The sequence below is a fragment of the Eleutherodactylus coqui genome, chromosome 3 (genome assembly GCF_035609145.1).
Source record: "Eleutherodactylus coqui strain aEleCoq1 chromosome 3, aEleCoq1.hap1, whole genome shotgun sequence".
Classification (NCBI taxonomy): Eukaryota; Metazoa; Chordata; class Amphibia; order Anura; family Eleutherodactylidae; genus Eleutherodactylus; species Eleutherodactylus coqui.
In genome coordinates, this window is record NC_089839.1 from 16,616,187 (window position 1) to 16,636,665 (window position 20,479).

General features: G+C 45.5%; 1 protein-coding gene across 1 annotated transcript in view; it reads right to left on the reverse strand.

Annotated features, from left to right (window-relative positions):
* Positions 1 to 438: 438 nt before the first annotated feature.
* Positions 439 to 20,479, reverse strand: part of DISP1 (dispatched RND transporter family member 1) — a 96,269-nt gene continuing 76,228 nt past the window's right edge. Inside the window, exons 6-9 of the mRNA XM_066595183.1 lie at positions 18,867 to 18,997; positions 17,499 to 17,596; positions 15,546 to 15,643; positions 439 to 6,745 (exon numbers count right to left, since the gene is read on the reverse strand). Coding sequence (XP_066451280.1) covers positions 4,115 to 6,745; positions 15,546 to 15,643; positions 17,499 to 17,596; positions 18,867 to 18,997 — 2,958 coding nt within the window. The 3' untranslated portion in view covers positions 439 to 4,114. The remainder of the gene's footprint in view (positions 6,746 to 15,545; positions 15,644 to 17,498; positions 17,597 to 18,866; positions 18,998 to 20,479) is intronic.

The following is a 20,479-nucleotide window of genomic DNA, read 5'->3' on the forward strand; positions in this document are numbered from 1 at the left end:
GAAGTGATGGTGTATCCTAGCAATATGCCATCCCTCATATCTCCCAACCATTCTGGACTTTGTGGGACTACGCGATCAGCCAATAAGTAAGTTTCGGCTCATTTGTTGGCTGATTGTTCATCCTTTTACACAGCCCAATTGTCAGGAGAACTTGTATTGATAGAAACATTTGGGTGCGATGATCGGCCCACGTAGAAGAAGCTTTGGAGTAAAGGGGGCATGGCCTACCGTAAAAACATTGTCCCTCTTTTCATTGTCCCGAGGTTGGGAGGTATTCACCGCTTCCTATCGCTGCACAATCCTTTAATGTCACTTAGTGATGTTGCCAACAGCTGAATCAATTTGACACTCGTGAAAAGTTAAACAGTTGCTTAAAATGTTCACGATGTTCCAAAAATAAAAGTTTTTGGCGTCACACTTAGAAGAAAAAATACACAATACTCTATATGGTTTTATTGACATAAACTTTGATCTCTCTCTTAATACAGCAGGCACGTTGGCATCAAATGTTTGGCATAAGACAATCAAGAGAATTGCACTTGACCATGACATGAGTTACATCACTTTGTGGGTCGTACGGATTTAGTGTCAGGTTCCCGACATTTTGGTCTAAAACTGACATTCAAAAATTGAAATGTGAGGGACGACGTCCATTACGGCGGCTCTGAAGTGCTATCTGTTTGGCGTACACGTTCGTCTCTCCCTTTACACACATCCTTCTAGATTTGGAACATTATTTTTATTGGCTCAACTGGCAAAACAAAAAAATGTAACGAATGTATAATTGTGGAAAAATAATGAAAAAGTTACCCTCATGCAACTTCATCATGCAGGCGACTTAATGCCATTTTGTTAGCACCTTACCTTAAAGGCTATGTGCACCTTTACACTCTTTTTTTTTTTAACCAATGTGTTTTTGGAATTGAAGACTTTTTGCAATTGGTTTTCCTAAAAAAAATTTGATTGTTTGATTTCTATGCTTGCATTGCTTTCCTAGGCACTGCAGACTGGAGGACTAAACTGACAGCTCCTTCCTAGCCCTCCCCCTGTTGTGAGATTGCATTCACTGCCTTTCCACTGAGCTATTATAGAAGGCTGTACGACAATGCTGGAGGGATGGTGGAGGATAGAGATGAGCGAGCATACTCGCGAAGGGCAATTACTCAATCGAGCATTGCCCTTAGCGAGTACCTGCCCGCTCGGAAGAAAAGGTTCGGCTGCCGGCGGCGGGCAGGGAGCGGCAGGGGAGAGCGGGGAGGAATGGAGGGGAGATCTCTCTCTCCCTCTCTCCCCCCGCTCTCCCCTGCAGCCGAACCTTTTCTTCCGAGCGGGCAGGTACTCGCTAAGGGCAATGCTCGATCGAGTAATTGTCCTTAGCGAGTATGCTCGCTCATCTCTAGTGGAGGAGATCAGGAGAACAGAGAGCAGAGAAAGTTACTATTACAGAGGGCTGTATTACAGTGTAGGGGTTGATGGAGGAGTAGATTATGAGGACAGAGGGCAAAGAATGATTTTAAACCCTCATTACTCAGTTTAGTGACACTCAGATAAATCTGATATCAATGGGAACAGAAACTCAAAAATTTTCACTTAGTGAAATCGTCTAACGGTAAGACGGTTCTTGTTGCTCATAGCCACTAATCACAGCGAAGCTTTCATTTCTCAAGCTGTTGTGGTTAAATGAAAGCTGCGCCGTTATGACAGTTTTGCTAAATGAAGCCCAAAATGTTTTATTCTGCCGTTCTCACCACTAGGGGGATATGAGACAAAGTAGCTGTCAACGAAGACAGGAGAGCAATTTGTGGCCTTGGTTTTCACGTCTACCGGTCTGTTGTTAATTGCAATGCCATTTTCGAACAAAAGTTTGGTGAAGATCCACCCAGTTGGCACACAATTCGCAAGTGGTGTTCCAAGTTTAAAGAAAGAGGAGGCAACTGACAAATGTAAGCGAAAATCATCTGGTCATCTACCAGTAAGCGTGGAAACCGCAAAGTGTGTCCATGCAAGTTTCACACAAAGTCCTCGGATATCTACCATCAGAGCAACCAGGAACAGGAAATCCTGGGTTTCATCTTCCAACAGGATGGGGGCGCTCTCCATTTTCAAACTGAAATCAGAAGTGAGTTGCGGGAGTGTTACAGATAGAGTCTACATACCTTCCTGACCACCTGCCATGCACGATCTGCGAGGATGCATCACAGAAGCCATTGCATCAGTCAGTTGTGATCCGCTACAACATGTATGGCGGGAACTTAAAATACAGGCTCAATGAGTGACAAAGGGGGCTCACATTGATCACCTCTGATGGGGAAAGCATTTTTGATTATGTGCAACAAAACCGTTTGAGTTTCTATTTCAATTGATATCAAATTTATTTTTCTGAGTGTCATTAAACATGAGCCATGAGGGGTTCAAATCAGGAAGATCATTTGTAATAACCCTGTATTACAGAGGTCTGTAATTCACTCTGCTCCTATCAGCAGTGTGGGGGAGGGGGACCAACAGATTCTCAAAGAGAAGATGAGAAAGACTGACAAATAGCTGTGTAGTATTGGGTGGGTGTGGTTATGCAAAACAGCCTCTGAAAAACGGGAGGGGAGGGGGGGCTGAGGTTGTGGACTTTCATGAGAGAGACCAGTTGATCAGTGCTGCGAATATTCCCAACCCAGAAACCTGAACATAGGAGAGCCTGCAAAGCAAGTATAAAGTTTTCTAAATACATAAGAAGGAAAACTCAATGCAAAAAAGACAAGTGCATTTTCTTTGCAGGAACATAGTAAGATATATGTGTTAATTTTTCATGCACAAAGGTTTCCATAGCCTTTAAGGTCAATTCATATGCCGATGGAACTCTGGGCAAAACTGATCCACTCTTTTATGCCTGTTGGTGGAGCATGGAACAGGAATTCAGAAAAACACCACAGAGAACCACCCTCTAAGGCCCTGTACTAGATGTAACACAGTGTGTTAGTTTTGCCTGGAGTGTTCCTCATGGGCAGAACCTAATAAAATCATATTGCCCACCTCTGGCCATGCACAATGGGGTACCGGTTTATTGGCCCTCTGTAGAAGGGTATTTGCAAACCTAAAGCTTTGAGTGGGTTGCACATTTGAAAAAATATGGCTGCTTTCTTCCTGAAACAGCACCACACCTGTCCATAGGTTGTGTCTGGTATTGCAGCTTACCTCCCTAAGGTTTCTTTCATACATACATCAGTGATGCACAAAAAAGCTGAAAAATATTGGTGTATGTCTGTGCACAATTTTTCCCTAGAAAAGTAGGTGATTTTTATTGTAGGGGAAGTGGCCTCCTGTAGCCCAGCAAATTTACTATAATTTACTCCAGAAACTGCTCTTGGTTGAGGAAGATTTGACTGTCTGATACACAGGGGCCAGAGATGAGCCTCATTTATCAAGAGACACAGGACATGAGCCTCTTAATCAGGTGAGCCATATTCCAGCGCATTGCTACTGAAGATTGGCGTAAGATCACCATGCAGTGAACAAGCTGCATTTTGGGTAAAAACTACTGCATAGACCCAAAAAAATTGCGCCCAAAGTGAAGAAAAACACCAAAAAAAACCTCCAAAACCTTACAGTTTGTTTTATAAACCCATTGATCTACAGCTAGTACCTGATTGCGACTTTTTTCTTGAAAAAAAGATGTTAAAAATGTCACAAAAAACAGTTTCCCTAAGATCGTTACGTACGCAACCACCCTCATAGTGCGTGGAGGCAACCTACAATACCACACACAACCTTTAGATACATGTGGCACTGTTCTTAAATGAAGGCGGCCGTGGCGTGCTTAGAGTGAAACTTTACAGAACATAGCAAGCATCATAATGCATGAAGGACATCCTATTGATGGTGGTAAGGTTTGACCAAACGATTCCATACTCTGAGCCAAGTAATGGCTACAGAACTGAACATGTCTCATGAGCCATGGATGTTATGTAGCAGGCAGTGGATCATACAGGCAAATGTAAGGCTAAGCTGGTCCTGGAACATATAGTCTGCCAAGAATGTTACAATATGGTGTACAAGGGTGGTGAAGACGCAAAACTGTGTGCGTAAACAATATCTCAACAAGTTAGTAGCTGTAACTTGTCCCTCAAGATGTGCTACTGTTATGTGATGCTAAAGGCTCCAGTTCATAATGTTCATGTTCCACTTCTGCCTTTGTTCCTCGTGTGTCTAACTGATACTTATTACTGTGATTCGCCTTGTTCTGTCCTCTTTCGGTCGTACTTGATGACAATGCTTGTGAAAAGGCTTTGAACTGCAACTTTTTTGGCAACGGAATCTGACCACAACTTCCCTGTGGTCCTAGACAACGGCACATACATTGAAAAAAGAAGGTGGCAAATGCCCAGCTAATGCACATAATCAACATCATGAAGGTACCCAACTGGGTGTAGGCCAGAACAGTTGAAGGCATCATCATTGCTCCAGCCACGAAGGTCGTCAGAGCAGCCATAGCTATAGCAGAACCCATACGACTTAGAGAGAAGACCACTTTCCCTTCTCGATCAGGATCTGGAGCAAGACGATAGGCAACGCCATAATGTACGGCAAAATCTACTGATAGACCCACAGCAACGGAGATAGTGACAGATTCTAGAACGTTGAGTTCCCATCCGAGAAGAACCAAGGAGCCAACGGTAACAAATATAGTGCCCGCTATGGAAACTATGGCATACAGACTTATAATAATGTTCCATGTAGTAAGGAGCATGACGCTAAAAGCTACGGCAACAGATAATCCCATGGCAATCAAGGTTCCATCGGAAAGGCTGTCTTGGAGATCGTAAAATTCAAGGTTGCTGACAAACCATCCATTGCTGAGACCAACAGGAGCCGACTGGAGTTCCTTTGAAATCCAAGCGTCAACCTCCTTGTAGAAGTGATGCATCTTTTCATATGCGAAAGTGAAAAGGTAAGCGCTTTTAAACTCTAAGACTACAGCTCTGATGGTGTCATTAATGTCAAACCTCGGGCCGGGAGTCTTGCTGTCTAAGTGGTAACCAGTGCTCCTTTCAAGCTCCATGATAGCCCTTTTGATACAGAGCTCAAATACCTCCTGCTTATATGGAAATCCTGACTGGCTGCAACATGGGTAAAGTGAAGGTTCGTCGCAGTCCTGATTTTCCATCCACTGTTTGAAGGTCTCGATGAAACAGCTGGTGAAGTCCTGTTCATCCGTTTGATAGTAGAAAGTTTGGTTTTTCAACTTTTGGCAAAAATTCAGAATCCACTGTTGTGAGGCTGGGCTGGCAATATTAAAGCTACTGTCCAGTTTGAGCTTGCCCTTGCTTTTTGGGTTCAAGGGATCTCCATTGTCTTCTGGAGAAATTCCCCATACGATAGTAATGGGCATATGGAGCTCCTCCCCATGGTGGACCCGCTCAAAAATAAACAACTTTTTGAACTCTGCATCGTATCGCTCAAATGGATGGGAAGACCTGAAAACTTGGAATTCCGAAAGTTCTAACGATGGGAGTTTCATCTTTGGATTTACACATACGATATAGGCTCCACCAATAGTTATGGCCAGGAAACCAAACACCCAAACGTATCTGAATTTAATAACAATACACGGCAAGACTTTCTCGAAGAAAATCCTTGATGCTTCTGAAACGGCAAAGAGAAACTCCTGAACCTTCTGGCACATTACATTCCAACAGCCTTTCTTATTGTAAGGTCGTTGTTGAGGACCTTTAAAGCATGTAAAAATGTTCAGGAGGTAACGTTCATGTAGGACAACTACGGCAGGCAGCCATGTGACCATGAGAAGATAATTAACTAATATGGCGGTGCCAGCATAGACTCCGAAACACCTGATTGCGGTAATATTGCTGACGTAGTTGGCATAGAAGGCCGCTGCGGTGGTAAAGCTGGTGACAAACATAGAAAGAGCAGCATGTTGCAGGGTGATGCTAACTGTCTCTGAGGTTTCGGCATGAGGTTTGTCAAATTTTGTGTAGTTCCAGACGTCACACAGGACAAAAGCATCGTCCGCCCCAATTCCGACGAGAATTATCAGTGCAGTGAGGTTCATGAAGGGGAAAAACTCAAAGTTAAATACGACACGGTAGAGAAAATACGATACAATCAATGAACTAATTATGGCGAACATGGTCATCAGTGTGATAAAAATTGATCTTGTGTAGATACACATGACCAAGAGGACAATTAAAATGGCGATGGCCGGATACACAGTATCCATTAAGAGATAGTCTTGAAATAAGCTATGTTTGATTCCAAACTCGATTCCCGCGACGGTCGTTACACCATCAGAACAATTCCAGTTCTCAAAATTATCTAGATAAATGTTCATCATCGACTCCCCTTTTTCGGTTGGGGAGAAGAGCATACTGTGCCTTAAAACTGGATTGGAGAAATCCACATTCTTTGGGTTGGAGAAGTCTTTATCTACCAGGTAATGGAGTATCTGGTAAACAGCATTGTACTTGGTACATTTTCGAGGCACATTCGTACACTTCAGCTGGTCCTTCCTCTTGGCCGCCATATCCCAGCAGTCTGGTCCCAATGTTCCGTTATGGTAATATTTGGCACAGGTACGAATGAGTTTTAGTGTGTGAGACACGTCCCTCTCTACAATCTTATGGCATGATGATCTGTTGTTAAGAATGGCAATGTAGTTTCCTAAGGTCCAGCTGGGGCAACATGAATCGGCAGTGGTCCTCTGGCACAGGTCTGAAAACTGTTGGTGGGATCTGATCTGTGGGAAGGAAGAGAAGAAGAGTCAGTCTTAAAGGGGTTGTACGAGAATCTAGGATAGGCGATAAAAGGCAATAGGCAATCCAAGTCAGATCGGTGGGGCGATTGTACTCGGTTATCTCCGACAGTTCATTGAAAGTGAATAGAGCAGCACTGCACATGTGGCCACTGCTCTATTCAATCACCTCCTCACTACAGGGGGTACAGTGAGAAGGAGGGGAAAAACAGAACACCCATTCTCAAAACCAGTGGGGTCTCAAAAGTGAGACCCTCACCAATCAGATTTGTATCACCTATCCTAGGAATAGGTGATAAAAGCTGATTCTGTTAGAACCCTTTAACCCCTTCAGTGGCAGGTTTATTATTACCATATAATGGCAGGGAAATCTCAGGGGCTTGCTGCGCTGAGTATGCAGTAAAAACCCCGGAAGATTTCAGATGACAGCTCAGTGCTCTGCACATTTCAGCCTAGAGCAGTCCATGGAAAAATTCTTGGGTTTAACTGCATGGTCAGTGCAGCAAGCCTCGGAGATTTTCTGGGCGTGTCACTAAGGGGGTAAAGGCTTGATAATCCTGGGTTTAAACCCCACACATCTGCATGGAATTTGCATGGGTTTCTTCCCACACTCCAAATGCATACCGATAGGTAACTATAGATTTTGAACCCCAATGGGGACAGAACCCAATATGCATATACTATATAAATAAAGGTGATTATTATTATTTACTATATCTGGGAAGAATCTGGTGATAGACAGAAAGTATTGGCCAAATGATCATTCAGCCGAAAGCTATTCCTCCCAATCCCTGGCGGACACAAGTGATGAAATTGCCATATACATCTGGCATCAACTTTTCCTCCTTGAGAACAGAAGAATCAGTTATGTTGAATTCCAATAGCTCAATCCTTCTTTCACACAATGTCTGCCATTGGGAACTGTCAGGATAGTCATAGATTCTACAGGTTCACCTGACATTACTCTAACGCAGGGTTCCCCAACTCCAGTCCTCAGGGACCGCCAACAGGTCATGTTTTCAGGATTTCCTCAGTATTGCACAGGTGATGTAATTACTGTCGGTGCCTCAGACATTTCCACAAGTGTTCTTACCATAGGAGATCCTAAAAATATGACCTGTTGGTGGTCCCTGAGGACTGGAGTTGGGGACCCCTGCTCTAAGGTGTGCGGCCACATCCATAGATAGCTTAGCTTGGCCAAGCATACATGTTTATGTCATTGGGGAAAGAGTGGCTTTTCTCCCGTAGGAACAAATGTTTGGTCATGTTGAGATCCAACATACCTAGCTGCTACCCTTCCCTTTATATACATCAAAGCTTCTGCCAATCCCACCGAAATCAGTGGATTCAGAGTGTATGGCTAGTAAAACTGCCCATATAACTAGATGGAAATCTGCATCACACATACAAACCAATGGCCCGGTGGTTATAATGTCACCCCAACGAGCCTACAAAAACTTCAGACAGTAAAAAATGAAAATAACACCCCCCCCCCCCCCCCCGGAGAAAAAGCAAGAAATGAAACGTTTCATCAGCCAAGATCCATCCCAACAAAACACGTCAAACCACAGAATGCGAACAATATGCGTATATACCCGCAGTGGGAGGCCACGGGTAGCAGCAAATCAGTGTGTGTTGTGGATGCTGGTTTACGTCTGCGAGGCCACAAACGATTATAGAGATTGGCGTGTGAACACATCTTGTGGCCAGGTCACATTTTATGCCCCCATTTTCACAAAATTGGAGCAAACCTCAATGGGGCAAGCTTACCATAGAAATGGAACAGTCTTACATGATTCGCACTAAATTCATGATGCCTTGTAGACACTTCCAGACACTTTTTCATGGTGTTAAAAAAAATGGTCATTTTACCCGGGACAATTGCCAGGGGTAGATGCACCCGGCAGTCGTTCCAGCGACGCACAGTAGCAGCCATCACTCAGTGAATGGAGGCAGAGCGGCTGGGAATCAGTCCGGTTCACCCGCCTCAATTCACAGTAAACAGGCAGTCGTTCATAGATGACCAACTGCCTGTTTACACAGGCCGATCGTAGTTTGATTTTCAACCCCTTAAGGACCATAGTATGTATGGTTTTGGTTTACAGGGCGCATATGGCGACGGTTTGGTTGGCGTCAGCTTTGTGTTATTTTCTTTCTTTTTTTTTCACTGCGAAATTCGCAGCGTTTTTTTTTTCGGCAGGGGTCTATGGGACTTGTAATGTTAAAAATCGCGATCGCGCAAAATCACGATTTCACGGTAAATTGCGATTTTAACATTACAAGTCCCATAGACCCCTGCAGAAAAAAAAACGCTGCGAATTTCGCAGTGAAAAAAAGACTGCAGTGGGCAGTCAGTCACCCTTATGTACATATTGTTGTTTTATTCTGTTATTTTGTTTTACTAATGTATGTAATTATGTTTTTTACTATTTACGCCCCCCATGACGTCATGTAAGACCTCTGGGGGACATTCTCGTTTTTTAATTTTTTTATTTGACAGTTTCCCACTGTAGCTGAGGCATCCATAGGAGCCGCATCCATAGGAGCCGCATCCATAGGAGCCCCAGTTACAGAGGAAACCAACCCCTGTAGTGACGTTAGTCACTGGCACGGCTGCCCAGGGTCTAGTATGACCCTCCAGATCTTCTGTAGCAGGGAACCCCGGCGGTCACATGATCCCCCCGTCTCCCGTAGTGAAAGTTACATTGTACTTTCACTTTCTAGTACACAGTGCTCACTGTGTACTCGGGGAAGAACAAGGCAGAAAGGGTTAAAAACCCCTCCCGCCTTCTTCTCCGGGTTATCAGCTGTCACTAACAGCTGATTGATTGCACAGGCAGGAGACTTAAAGTGCCACCGTCATTTTACTATCGGCGGTGCTTCAAGCCCAGGACCAGGCGCTGTAAATTGACTGTGCCTGGTCCTTAATGGGTTAAGCGTGAATAAACTGGTCGCCGAATGATAAGCGCACAAATTATCGTTTGTCGCTGCAACCTTTTACGGTGTAGATTATTTTTTAGATTCCCACAATCCAGCGATAATGATGATCGGCACGTGGAAAAGGGGCTTAGACTTCGTCTGGTCGTATTATTGGACCAGTTAGTAAATCTGCCCCAATGTGTTTTGCTTCGATTTTACAAAAAAGTAGAGCAAAAACCGCAGTCTGTCCGCGCGGGAATATTCGCTGACGCACTCGTCCTTCATGTTGCTGCTAAACCGCCATTAATAAATCTGCATTGATCGGCCATAAAAACCTCGTTACCGGCAAACATTATGGACGGTCTCTGCAGTCAGACATGTTGGATTAACCGTGCACACCGGGGGTTAAACTCTACAGCTCCCATAATTAGATTACGGCTCCAGCGCCCTCCGTAATGAGGCCCTTTTTACTGCTTAGCGTGAACCATAACTAAAGGCCCCGAACAGTTTGTATTTCATGTTTAATTGCCTGTGTGTCCTACAGTGATGAAGAAAAAGTTAAATTAGGAATGTTCGGCATCTGAACTCCATTAGTGACTCGCCCGTAATTACCCACAACACAAGCCTGGGAATTGAGCGGTTTGAAAAGAACCCCCTTGTCACTATAAACAGTCTCAAAGCAAAACCGACCCAAAGTCAAACACGAATGAGACAGATACTAAGCCTCCAGTCTAGGTTATACCCCGTCCCTATTGTTCCCTGTTATCAGCCATTTCTGGAGAGAGACTGCTTGTACTGGGTAGAGAATGGAGGAGTCATAAAACCTGTTGTGCCCATAAATGCTAAATTATCTCCAGTGTTTAGACCCGCCATATACATTCTGTGTCAATAAACAAGCCGCCCCCAGAAGAAGTTGTCGTTTTGCTGTAAAGCCCGTCCTGTGGTTCCATCTGTAAATGATGAGAGTTGTGGTGATTAGATGGACGGTCTTGTCACCGGAGGCCCTATAAGTGGTTCCCCCTTGGCCTATAACAGGCTCTCGGAGGCTCCTTGTGTCTAGTGACCACGCAGAGAAGAGATCAACCCTGCCTTTGCTGTGGAGCGGCACACTGCCCCCTGCTGGTGTGATGGTCTGGGGGTCATTTACTGTAGAAATGGTGAAAACTCCTTCTGTCGCCCGGGGCCATACTCTTACCGACTTTTCTAACTCATTGATGATCAGACTTTTCAAACTAAACTGTCCCCTCTCCAATTCATCCTGAGCGGCAGTCAGGCTCCTATTTCTGTGCCACACCGATGCCTCCACTCTGTGCCAGTCACCACACTGATGCCTCCACTCTTTGCCAGTCACCACACTGATGCCTCCACTCTTTGCCAGTCACAGCAGTGGTTGTCCATCCACTATAGAATACAATATGTACTCATCATCCCATCCATAGAGCTCTCCTCAGTGCTGCACCGCCCTGTATGTCGTCCCTCCTCTGCTACCCCTCTACACATCATCTCTGTTAATGACCTCCTTAATCTGAACTTCCCACTCCGGTATCCAAGACTTCTCCACAGTGGCACCAATTCTCTGGAATATGCTACCCCAAACAATCTGGTTAATCACCAATATCAGAAGCATGACCTAAAAACGCCCCTCTACACGGCACGGCTGTCGGATATGTAGGCACCCCACAGCCATACAGCCACTATCGTGACGACCCTCCTGCTTCCATCGGGCGACAAGACGCTCAGCAGTTGTTGTGTTTGAGCAACAGAGCAACTTGTGACAACTGAGTGACTTTTCGCACCGTGTACAGGGGCTGACAATCTAGTGGGAGCAATTATTCCGGCGACTAACAGCCCGTGTAAAGGGAGGTTGATTACATTCCCCGGTCTAACTCTTTTCCATTTACCCCTCCTCTCCACACCTCCTACACCCCAATATACTTCATATCTGTAAGCACACGGCTCATACAGCTTTATATATACTACCCTAGTCGTATACAAGAACAAGCACTGCTACCTCTCAGGTCCCTCTATTGTAAGCTCTTGTGTCCCCTATTTCCTCATAGACTGTAAGCTCTTGTGTCCCCCTATTTCCTCATAGACTGTAAGCTCTTGTGTCACCCTCTCTCCTCGTAGACTGTAAGCTCTTGTGTCCCCCTACCTCCTCGTAGACTGTAAGCTCTTGTGTCCCCCTATTTCCTCATAGACTGTAAGCTCTTGTGTCCCCCTATTTCCTCATAGACTTTAAACTCTTGTGTCCCCCTATTTCCTCATAGACTGTAAGCTCGTGTCCCCCTATCTCCTCATAGACTGTAAGCTCTTGTGTCCCCTTATTTCCTCATAGACTGTAAGCTCTTGTGTCCCCCTATCTCCTCGTAGACTGTAAGCTCTTGTGTCCCCCTATTTCCTCATAGACTGTAAGCTCTTGTGTCCCCCTATTTCCTCATAGACTGTAAGCTCTTGTGTCCCCCTATTTCCTCCTAGACTGTAAGCTCTTGTGTCCCCCTATTTCCTCCTAGACTGTAAGCTCTTGTGTCCCCCTATTTCCTCATAGACTGTAAGCTCTTGTGTCCCCCTATTTCCTCGTAGACTGTAAGCTCTTGTGTCCCCTATTTCCTCATAGACTGTAAGCTCTTGTGCCCCCCTATTTCCTTATAGACTGTAAGCTCTTGTGTCCCCCTATCTCCTCGTAGACTGTAAGCTCTTGTGTCCCCCTATTTCCTAATAGACTGTAAGCTCTTGTGTCCCACTATTTCCTCATAGGCTTTAAGCTCTTGTGTCCCCCTATTTCCTCATACACTGTAAGCTCTTGTGTCCCCCCTATTTCCTCATAGACTTTAAGCTCTTGTGTCCCCCTATTTCCTCATACACTGTAAGCTCTTGTGTCCCCCCTATTTCCTCATAGACTATAAGCTCTTGTGTCCCCCTATTTCCTCAGACTGTAAGCTCGTGTCCCCCTATTTCCTCATAGACTGTAAGCTCTTGTGTCCCCCTAGTTCCTCATAGACTTTAAGCTCTTGTGTCCCCCTATTTCCTCAGACTGTAAGCTCTTGTGTCCCCCCTATTTCCTCATAGACTGTAAGCTCTTGTGTCCCCCTATCTCCTCGTAGACTGTAAGCTCTTGTGTCCCCCTATCTCCTCGTAGACTGTAAGCTCTTGTGTCCCCCTATTTCCTCATAGACTTTAAGCTCTTGTGTCCCCCCTATTTCCTTATAGACTGTAAGTTCTTGTGTCTACCTATTTCCTCATAGACTGTAAGCTCTTGTGTCCCCCTATTTCCTCGTAGACTGTAAGCTCTTGTGTCCCCCTATTTCCTCATAGATTGTAAGCTCTTGTGTCCCCCTATTTCCCCATAGACTGTAAGCTCTTGTGTCCCTCCTATTTCCTCATAGACTGTAAGCTCTTGTGTCCCCCTATTTCCTCATAGACTTTAAGCTCTTGTGCCCCCCCTATTTCCTCATAGACTGTAAGCTCTTGTGTCTACCTATTTCCTCATAGACTGTAAGCTCTTGTGTCCCACTATTTCCTCATAGACTGTAAGCTCTTGTGTCCCCCTATTTCCTCATAGACTGTAAGCTCTTGTGTCCCCCTATTTCCCCATAGACTGTAAGCTCTTGTGTCCCCCTATTTCCTCATAGACTGTAAGCTCTTGTGTCCCCCTATTTCCCCATAGACTGTAAGCTCTTGTGTCCCTCCTATTTCCTCATAGACTGTAAGCTCTTGTGTCCCCCTATTTCCTCGTAGACTGTAAGCTCTTGTGTCCCCCTATTTCCTCATAGATTGTAAGCTCTTGTGTCCCCCTATTTCCCCATAGACTGTAAGCTCTTGTGTCCCTCCTATTTCCTCATAGACTGTAAGCTCTTGTGTCCCCCTATTTCCTCATAGACTTTAAGCTCTTGTGCCCCCCCTATTTCCTCATAGACTGTAAGCTCTTGTGTCTACCTATTTCCTCATAGACTGTAAGCTCTTGTGTCCCACTATTTCCTCATAGACTGTAAGCTCTTGTGTCCCCCTATTTCCTCATAGACTGTAAGCTCTTGTGTCCCCCTATTTCCCCATAGACTGTAAGCTCTTGTGTCCCCCTATTTCCTCATAGACTGTAAGCTCTTGTGTCCCCCTATTTCCCCATAGACTGTAAGCTCTTGTGTCCCCCTATTTCCTCATAGACTATAAGCTCTTGTGTCCCCCTATTTCCTCAGACTGTAAGCTCGTGTCCCCCTATTTCCTCATAGACTGTAAGCTCTTGTGTCCCCCTAGTTCCTCATAGACTTTAAGCTCTTGTGTCCCCCTATTTCCTCAGACTGTAAGCTCTTGTGTCCCCCCTATTTCCTCATAGACTGTAAGCTCTTGTGTCCCCCTATCTCCTCGTAGACTGTAAGCTCTTGTGTCCCCCTATCTCCTCGTAGACTGTAAGCTCTTGTGTCCCCCTATTTCCTCATAGATTGTAAGCTCTTGTGTCCCCCTATTTCCCCATAGACTGTAAGCTCTTGTGTCCCCCTATTTCCTCATAGACTTTAAGCTCTTGTGTCCCCCCTATTTCCTCATAGACTGTAAGCTCTTGTGTCTACCTATTTCCTCATAGACTGTAAGCTCTTGTGTCCCCCTATTTCCTCATAGACTGTAAGCTCTTGTGTCCCCCTATTTCCTCATAGACTGTAAGCTCTTGTGTCCCCCTATTTCCTCGTAGACTGTAAGCTCTTGTGTCCCCCTATTTCCTCATAGATTGTAAGCTCTTGTGTCCCCCTATTTCCCCATAGACTGTAAGCTCTTGTGTCCCCCTATTTCCCCATAGACTGTAAGCTCTTGTGTCCCCCTATTTCCTCATAGACTGTAAGCTCCTGTGTCCCCCTATCTCCTCGTAGACTGTAAGCTCTTGTGTCCCCTATTTCCTCATAGACTGTAAGCTCTTATGTCCCCTATTTCCCCATAGACTGTAAGCTCTTGTGTCTCCCTATTTCCTCATAGACTTTAAGCTCGTGTCCCCCTATTTCCTCATAGACTGTAAGCTCTTGTGTCCCCCTATTTCCTAATAGACTGTAAGCTCTTGTGTCCCCCTATTTCCTCATAGACTGTAAGCTCTTGTGTCCCCCTAGTTCCTCATAGACTTTAAACTCTTGTGTCCCCCTATTTCCTCATAGACTGTAAGCTCTTGTGTCCCTCTATTTCCTCATAGACTGTAAGCTCTTGTGTCCCCTTATTTCCTCATAGACTGTAAGCTCTTGTGTCCCCTTATTTCCTCATAGACTGTAAGCTCTTGTGTCCCCTTATTTCCTCATAGACTGTGTTCCCCCTGATCTATGAGGTGTGGAATACGCTGTCGCTATAGATATGCAGATTATTTTTATTAGTTTCTTTCATTATTTCTTCCTTTGGGTACAAAAAGAAAATTTCCTCCTGTTTGTAAAAGTTTTTGGGTCCGGACCGCTGTCTTTTCTCCTTAGGGAGAACATCTAGAAGGTGACTGAGGAGACTTAGAAGGCCGTTCACACATATGATGCTGGATCTCCCTCCCCCCCCCCTCCTGGATTTGCCCCAGGGAATCACTGAGGGTAATGCTGCATCTTAGTGTGAATTTCTAGTATTTTAGCAATTTAATGGCATTCCGCCAATCACAGTGGGAATGACACTTTTGTCAGTTGGCTCCATTCCTACCCTGGAGACATGTAAGCAGATTTGTAAAGGAAGCTGACACCACCCCTCCCCCCATATTTACTCTCGGACTTTATCCATGTGACCTCTACAAATAGCAGACACTATCCAAATATCCCAATCCCAGGATGCGGTGGGACCCGGGGGGTTTGTTTCATAATCTCAAAACGTTATTTTAGAGAATTTCAGGAATGCCTCGAATATTGGACATTTTTGCCCTCACCCTTGTATTGTCTATATTGCACATGGACTTGATGGCTTGCAAATTCCATAGACTCTGCCCAGTCACTGAGGTAAATACGATTCGAGAATAGTGGTCATCTGAGAAAGAAAAAAAGAATTAGATTAAGATGATAAAATGCCCAAAGTCTCAAAAACAGAACAAAAAGAATACTAAATTTCATATTAATTGAACGTAACATCTTAAGACGGCCTTAAAGGGGTATTTCCATCTTGGCTTTTCCTGTTCTGTTTCAACTACCTGTTGAAAAGAGCCGAGCGCTTAGAGCAGCACTGTTTCCGTAGCTTTCATTGAAGTGACTGGGAGCTATGGAAACAGAGTGGCACAGCGCTACATTGTTTCAGTAAATCCCCAAGTTAAAGGGGTTGTCCCGCGGCAGCAAGTGGGTCTATACACTTCTGTATGGCCATAATAATGCACTTTGTAATGTACATTGTGCATTAATTATGAGCCATACAGAAGTTATAAAAAGTTTTTCACTTACCTGCTCCGCTGCTGGCGTCCGTGTAGCTCCGCCCCGTCACGTGCCGATTCCAGCCAATCAGGAGGCTGGAATCGGCAATGGACCGCACAGAAGAGCTGCGGTCCACGGAGGGAGAGGATACCAGCGGCCATCTTCAACCGGTAAGTATAGAAGTCACCGGAGCGCGGGGATTCAGGTAAGCGCTGTGCTGTTCTTTTTTTCAGTCCCTGCATCGGGGTTGTCTCGCGCCGAACGGGGGGGGGGGTTGAAAAAAAAAAAAACCCGTTTCGGCGCGGGACAACCCCTTTAAGGCATTGGTGCAGCATGCTGTGCCATGCTGTTTCTGTGGCAATCCTTCACTTCAATAAGAGCTGCGGAAACAGTACTATGCTTAGTGCTTGGTCCTTTCTGTAGGATCCAGCCAGTGGCCATGGGAGTCATGTCTCTTCTAGACTATGAAAAGCCAAAATGGGAAGACCAATTTGAAGTGACCCTTCAGTCCTGGAGACAGGAGGGGGAAGGATCAATTATCTTCTAGCCTCCATTTTTGGTGTAACTCGTCAGATCTGCCGATTCCTGGGTCCAGAGGCGTAACTTGAACCTCCTGGGCCTCAATGCCAGAGGCGTAACTTGAACCTCCCGGGCCCCAATGCAAAACCTGTAACAGGGCCCCCAACTATAACGCATAACTCATAGTACTTGGCTCACTGTATGGAGAAGAGAGACCTTATGGGCCCCCTAAGGCTCTTGGGCCCGGGTGCAACCGCATCCCCTGCATCCTCTATAGTTACGCCCCTGCCTGGGCCCCTCCCCTCTTATTACGCAATACACACTGTGCATCGGTAGTCTGAGACACATCATGCTGTTTCGGGATGGGCCAACACTGCTCATGTGAGAAGCTCTGGTCAATCAGAGAGCAGCGTCTTAGTCTATGAACACTGTGCATCCAATAAAAGTTAGATGGTAAGCAATACTATTCCCCTCCTCCCAGGACAAATTTCATTGCGGAACTGAAGGGTCACTTTAGCGGTCCTCTCACAAGTGTTTCCAGGACTAAAATATTGATGACCTATGTTCAGAATAGGCCATCAATGTCACATCTGTTGGGTCTGTTGGAAGGTCCGCCAGTACAGGAGCCACTCTTGCCAAGCGGCTCCAAGTTCCAGGTCTTAGAAGGGACCCCGTTCTATGACGTTCATAAGCCCTAACAGGAAATATGAAGAGAGGTTGTACTCTTGGAACAACAGTTAAGCTTATTCCAAGAGAACGTCCGGCTCGATGCCATGAAACCCAAGTTTGGTAATACCCAACATAGATGGAGCATCTCCTGCATGGATTATTGGGACAATACCATCAGGAGTCATGGCCTCGGGGTCTAGATGCACAGCTTCAAGCAGATTAAACGTTTGGGGCATGTCCAAACAAAAACATATTTTTTTTACCCCACATCCTGACTGGGAAGACAGACTTACTTGGCACCGCACAGAAAAAGCTGTCCTTGTGGAAGTCCCAGTCTACCTGTCTTTTTTCCCTCTCGTAGTGATCTTCTGACCATCTGTCGGCCTGATGACTGTAAGAGAAGACAATGTGATAAATATAGTTATATACCAGAAAAACAGCAATCTAAACCATTTTTCTTTGTTTTATCCCACAGGGCTTCAAGGAGATCTGATGAGGTGCCACCAGCACTTCTAAACCTAGGGGTTTCTCAAGGGGAAATTGCCCACTGGGCCCCAGATCTTGAATCAGGAAGTTAATAATGTGGTCAGTTTCCAAGGAGGCACCATCGCCGGGGCTGGCCGGAGACTTTTTGACAATTTTCCAGCATTTGTAAACTCTTGTATAATCTGAAGATGGGAGCAGTTGACGTCTTTGTTCTTCGGGGAGAAGCTTTTGTTTGTTCTTAGGCAGCGTCCTCGTGTTTTGAGAAGCTGCACCCCCGCTGATGCTTACAAACGTCTCTTATTGCAAGACTCAGCATGAATCTAAAGGCACTGGAAAATCACTGATACGGGCGAGCAGGGACTACAAAAGGGAAAATTACATTATGAATTCACTTTGTATCTCATGCCAAACAAATCCCAAGAGTCAAGTAGCCAATGCATCAAAAAGCCAGGCCTTAGCTACCCATACAGATCAGAAGGAATTTAAGAAGGTGCAGGGGTAGTGGTAGCACCCAGGCCCTGGTACCAAAGTGATCCCAAAGGCCCCTCTGCAACATGGCCAGACACAAAATGGCACATAATAGGTAAATATTTTGCATTGGGGCCCAAGATATATCGGTGACCATAATGGACAAGTTTGACTATTCCAGTTGAATGGTTGTTTCTGACGTTCGTCATGCGCACGATATCCTTTACAAATAACCTTGTATGGCCATGGCCAATGGTGAGCAGTTATTTGTCAACTGTTGCATGTTCCACTCATCGTTCTGACCACTTGCCGCCAGTAAAATAATCTGCACCCTGATGGCATGCCAAATGATGGAAGCATTGAGTAATTGCAAGTGAATCCACCTCCACCCCATATTACCGAGTCCACAAGAATGAATAGAGGTCAACATGGATGATGGGAAATGTAATAAAAACACCCTTGTTCTAAGAGTGTCAAGATCCAGAAGAAGTAAATCAGATGAACTCCCAAACAGGAGGCTCATCTCTTAAGTGAGACGCCCAAAAGCCTCTCGGGCAAGGATCCTACGCATGGCAGGCTTTGGGCATCGTATGGCTGCTTCAGTTGCTTATTGAGGTCATTCAATGAAAAATTTAAATTTGTTAAAACAAAAAACGTAATAAACAGGAACAAGCGGTGATGCAGAAGATAAATAAGAACGACTTAACTACTTTTTTGCTTGCTCATCTGCATATTTGAATGGATAGTTGGCCAACGTTGCCTTGTATCCTGTATTCTCCACCATGTTGTTCCAGGTCACCAGTCTTTGGCCAATGGCAGTCCCCCTGGGCTCAAAGCCCTGCGAAAGAAGATAAAAGGAATGTCAGTGTTGACAACAAAAGAAGCACAAATGAGCCCATGTGCAGAAAGAGGTCAGATCAGACAGGTCAGAGGTCACCGCCTCCAACAGGTGGAGGAAAATGGATAACTCCATCCTGGAGATGAAGTGCTCTGTGTTGTAAATGCTTGGGGCTACAAGTGGTGATCATCTAACATGCTTATTAAGCGGAGTCACAGACGACTACTATTCGTTATGTCCCTAAGGATATCTAAGACTTCAACATATTCTTAGTGTCAACCTGTCAAGCTCTATGTGGAATTCATCGCATAACTCCCATTGAAAAACATGCTTATTCATCATGTGCCAACATGCTCAAGAAAATCCAGTCTTGGCCAAAGAACAGTCCAAGAATCTGATACCTGCTGAATATTGGCCTTTTTTTAAAAAATATTTTGAGATAAGTGGTCATTGTCATTGGATGTCTATGGCCAGTTTAACGCCAGACTAGAATCACTTTGGGACCTTTTGGCCAGTCTTCTACCAACATGGGACATTCTGGCCAGTCTGGCACCACCATGGGACCTTCTGGCCAGTCTGGGACCACCATGGGACCTTCCGGCCAGTCTGGGACCACCATGGGACCTTCCGGCCAGTCTGGGACCACCATGGGATCTTCCGGCCAGTCTGGGACCACCATGGGACCTTCCGGCCAGTCTGGGACCACCATGGGACCTTCCGGCCAGTCTGGGACCACCATGGGACCTTCTGGCCAGTCTGGGACCACCATGGGACCTTCCGGCCAGTCTGGGACCACCATGGAACCTTCCAGCCAGTCTGGGACCACCATGGGACCTTCCGGCCAGTCTGGGACCACCATGGGACCTTCCGGCCAGTCTGGGACCACCATGGGACCTTCTGGCCAGCCTACGACCACCTTCATGCAGCTCTAGGCCTATTGTACAACCTTCAGGTCAATCTAGTACTAATGTAGGACCTTCAAGCAAGTGTATGAAAGAGACTATACCCACTTCTGTGTCTCCTATAGTTTCCATCATGGTATCTCTCACATGTGGTTAAATTGCAGACTACTCTACAATGTGACAACAATGTGACATACCGGGTGGACAGAAACAGGGAGAGTGGGTACTTGCTTGTCAGACAACAGCCTGGAACTTGCTCTAACGCTAGAGACCAAAGAAACCTTGGTTCCCCCGGTATTTAAATCATTTACACACTGCGGTCAGTGTGACTGCGGCATGCAAAAGATGGACAGAAGGAAGGGGCTCATTCTGTCAAACATCGGACACCTGCAATGTGATTGCAGGGTCCCAATTAGTTGCTATAGCACCAGGAGGCTTGACTATAGCCTCCGGGTCTGCCAGCTACTGTGACCTATGAAGCTCAGCCCCTGGCTTTCTAATGCACTACTATACTGAAATAAAGTAGTATATTAGGAGATTGATAAAAGATGCAGATAATTAATAATGTCCCTAGTGGGAC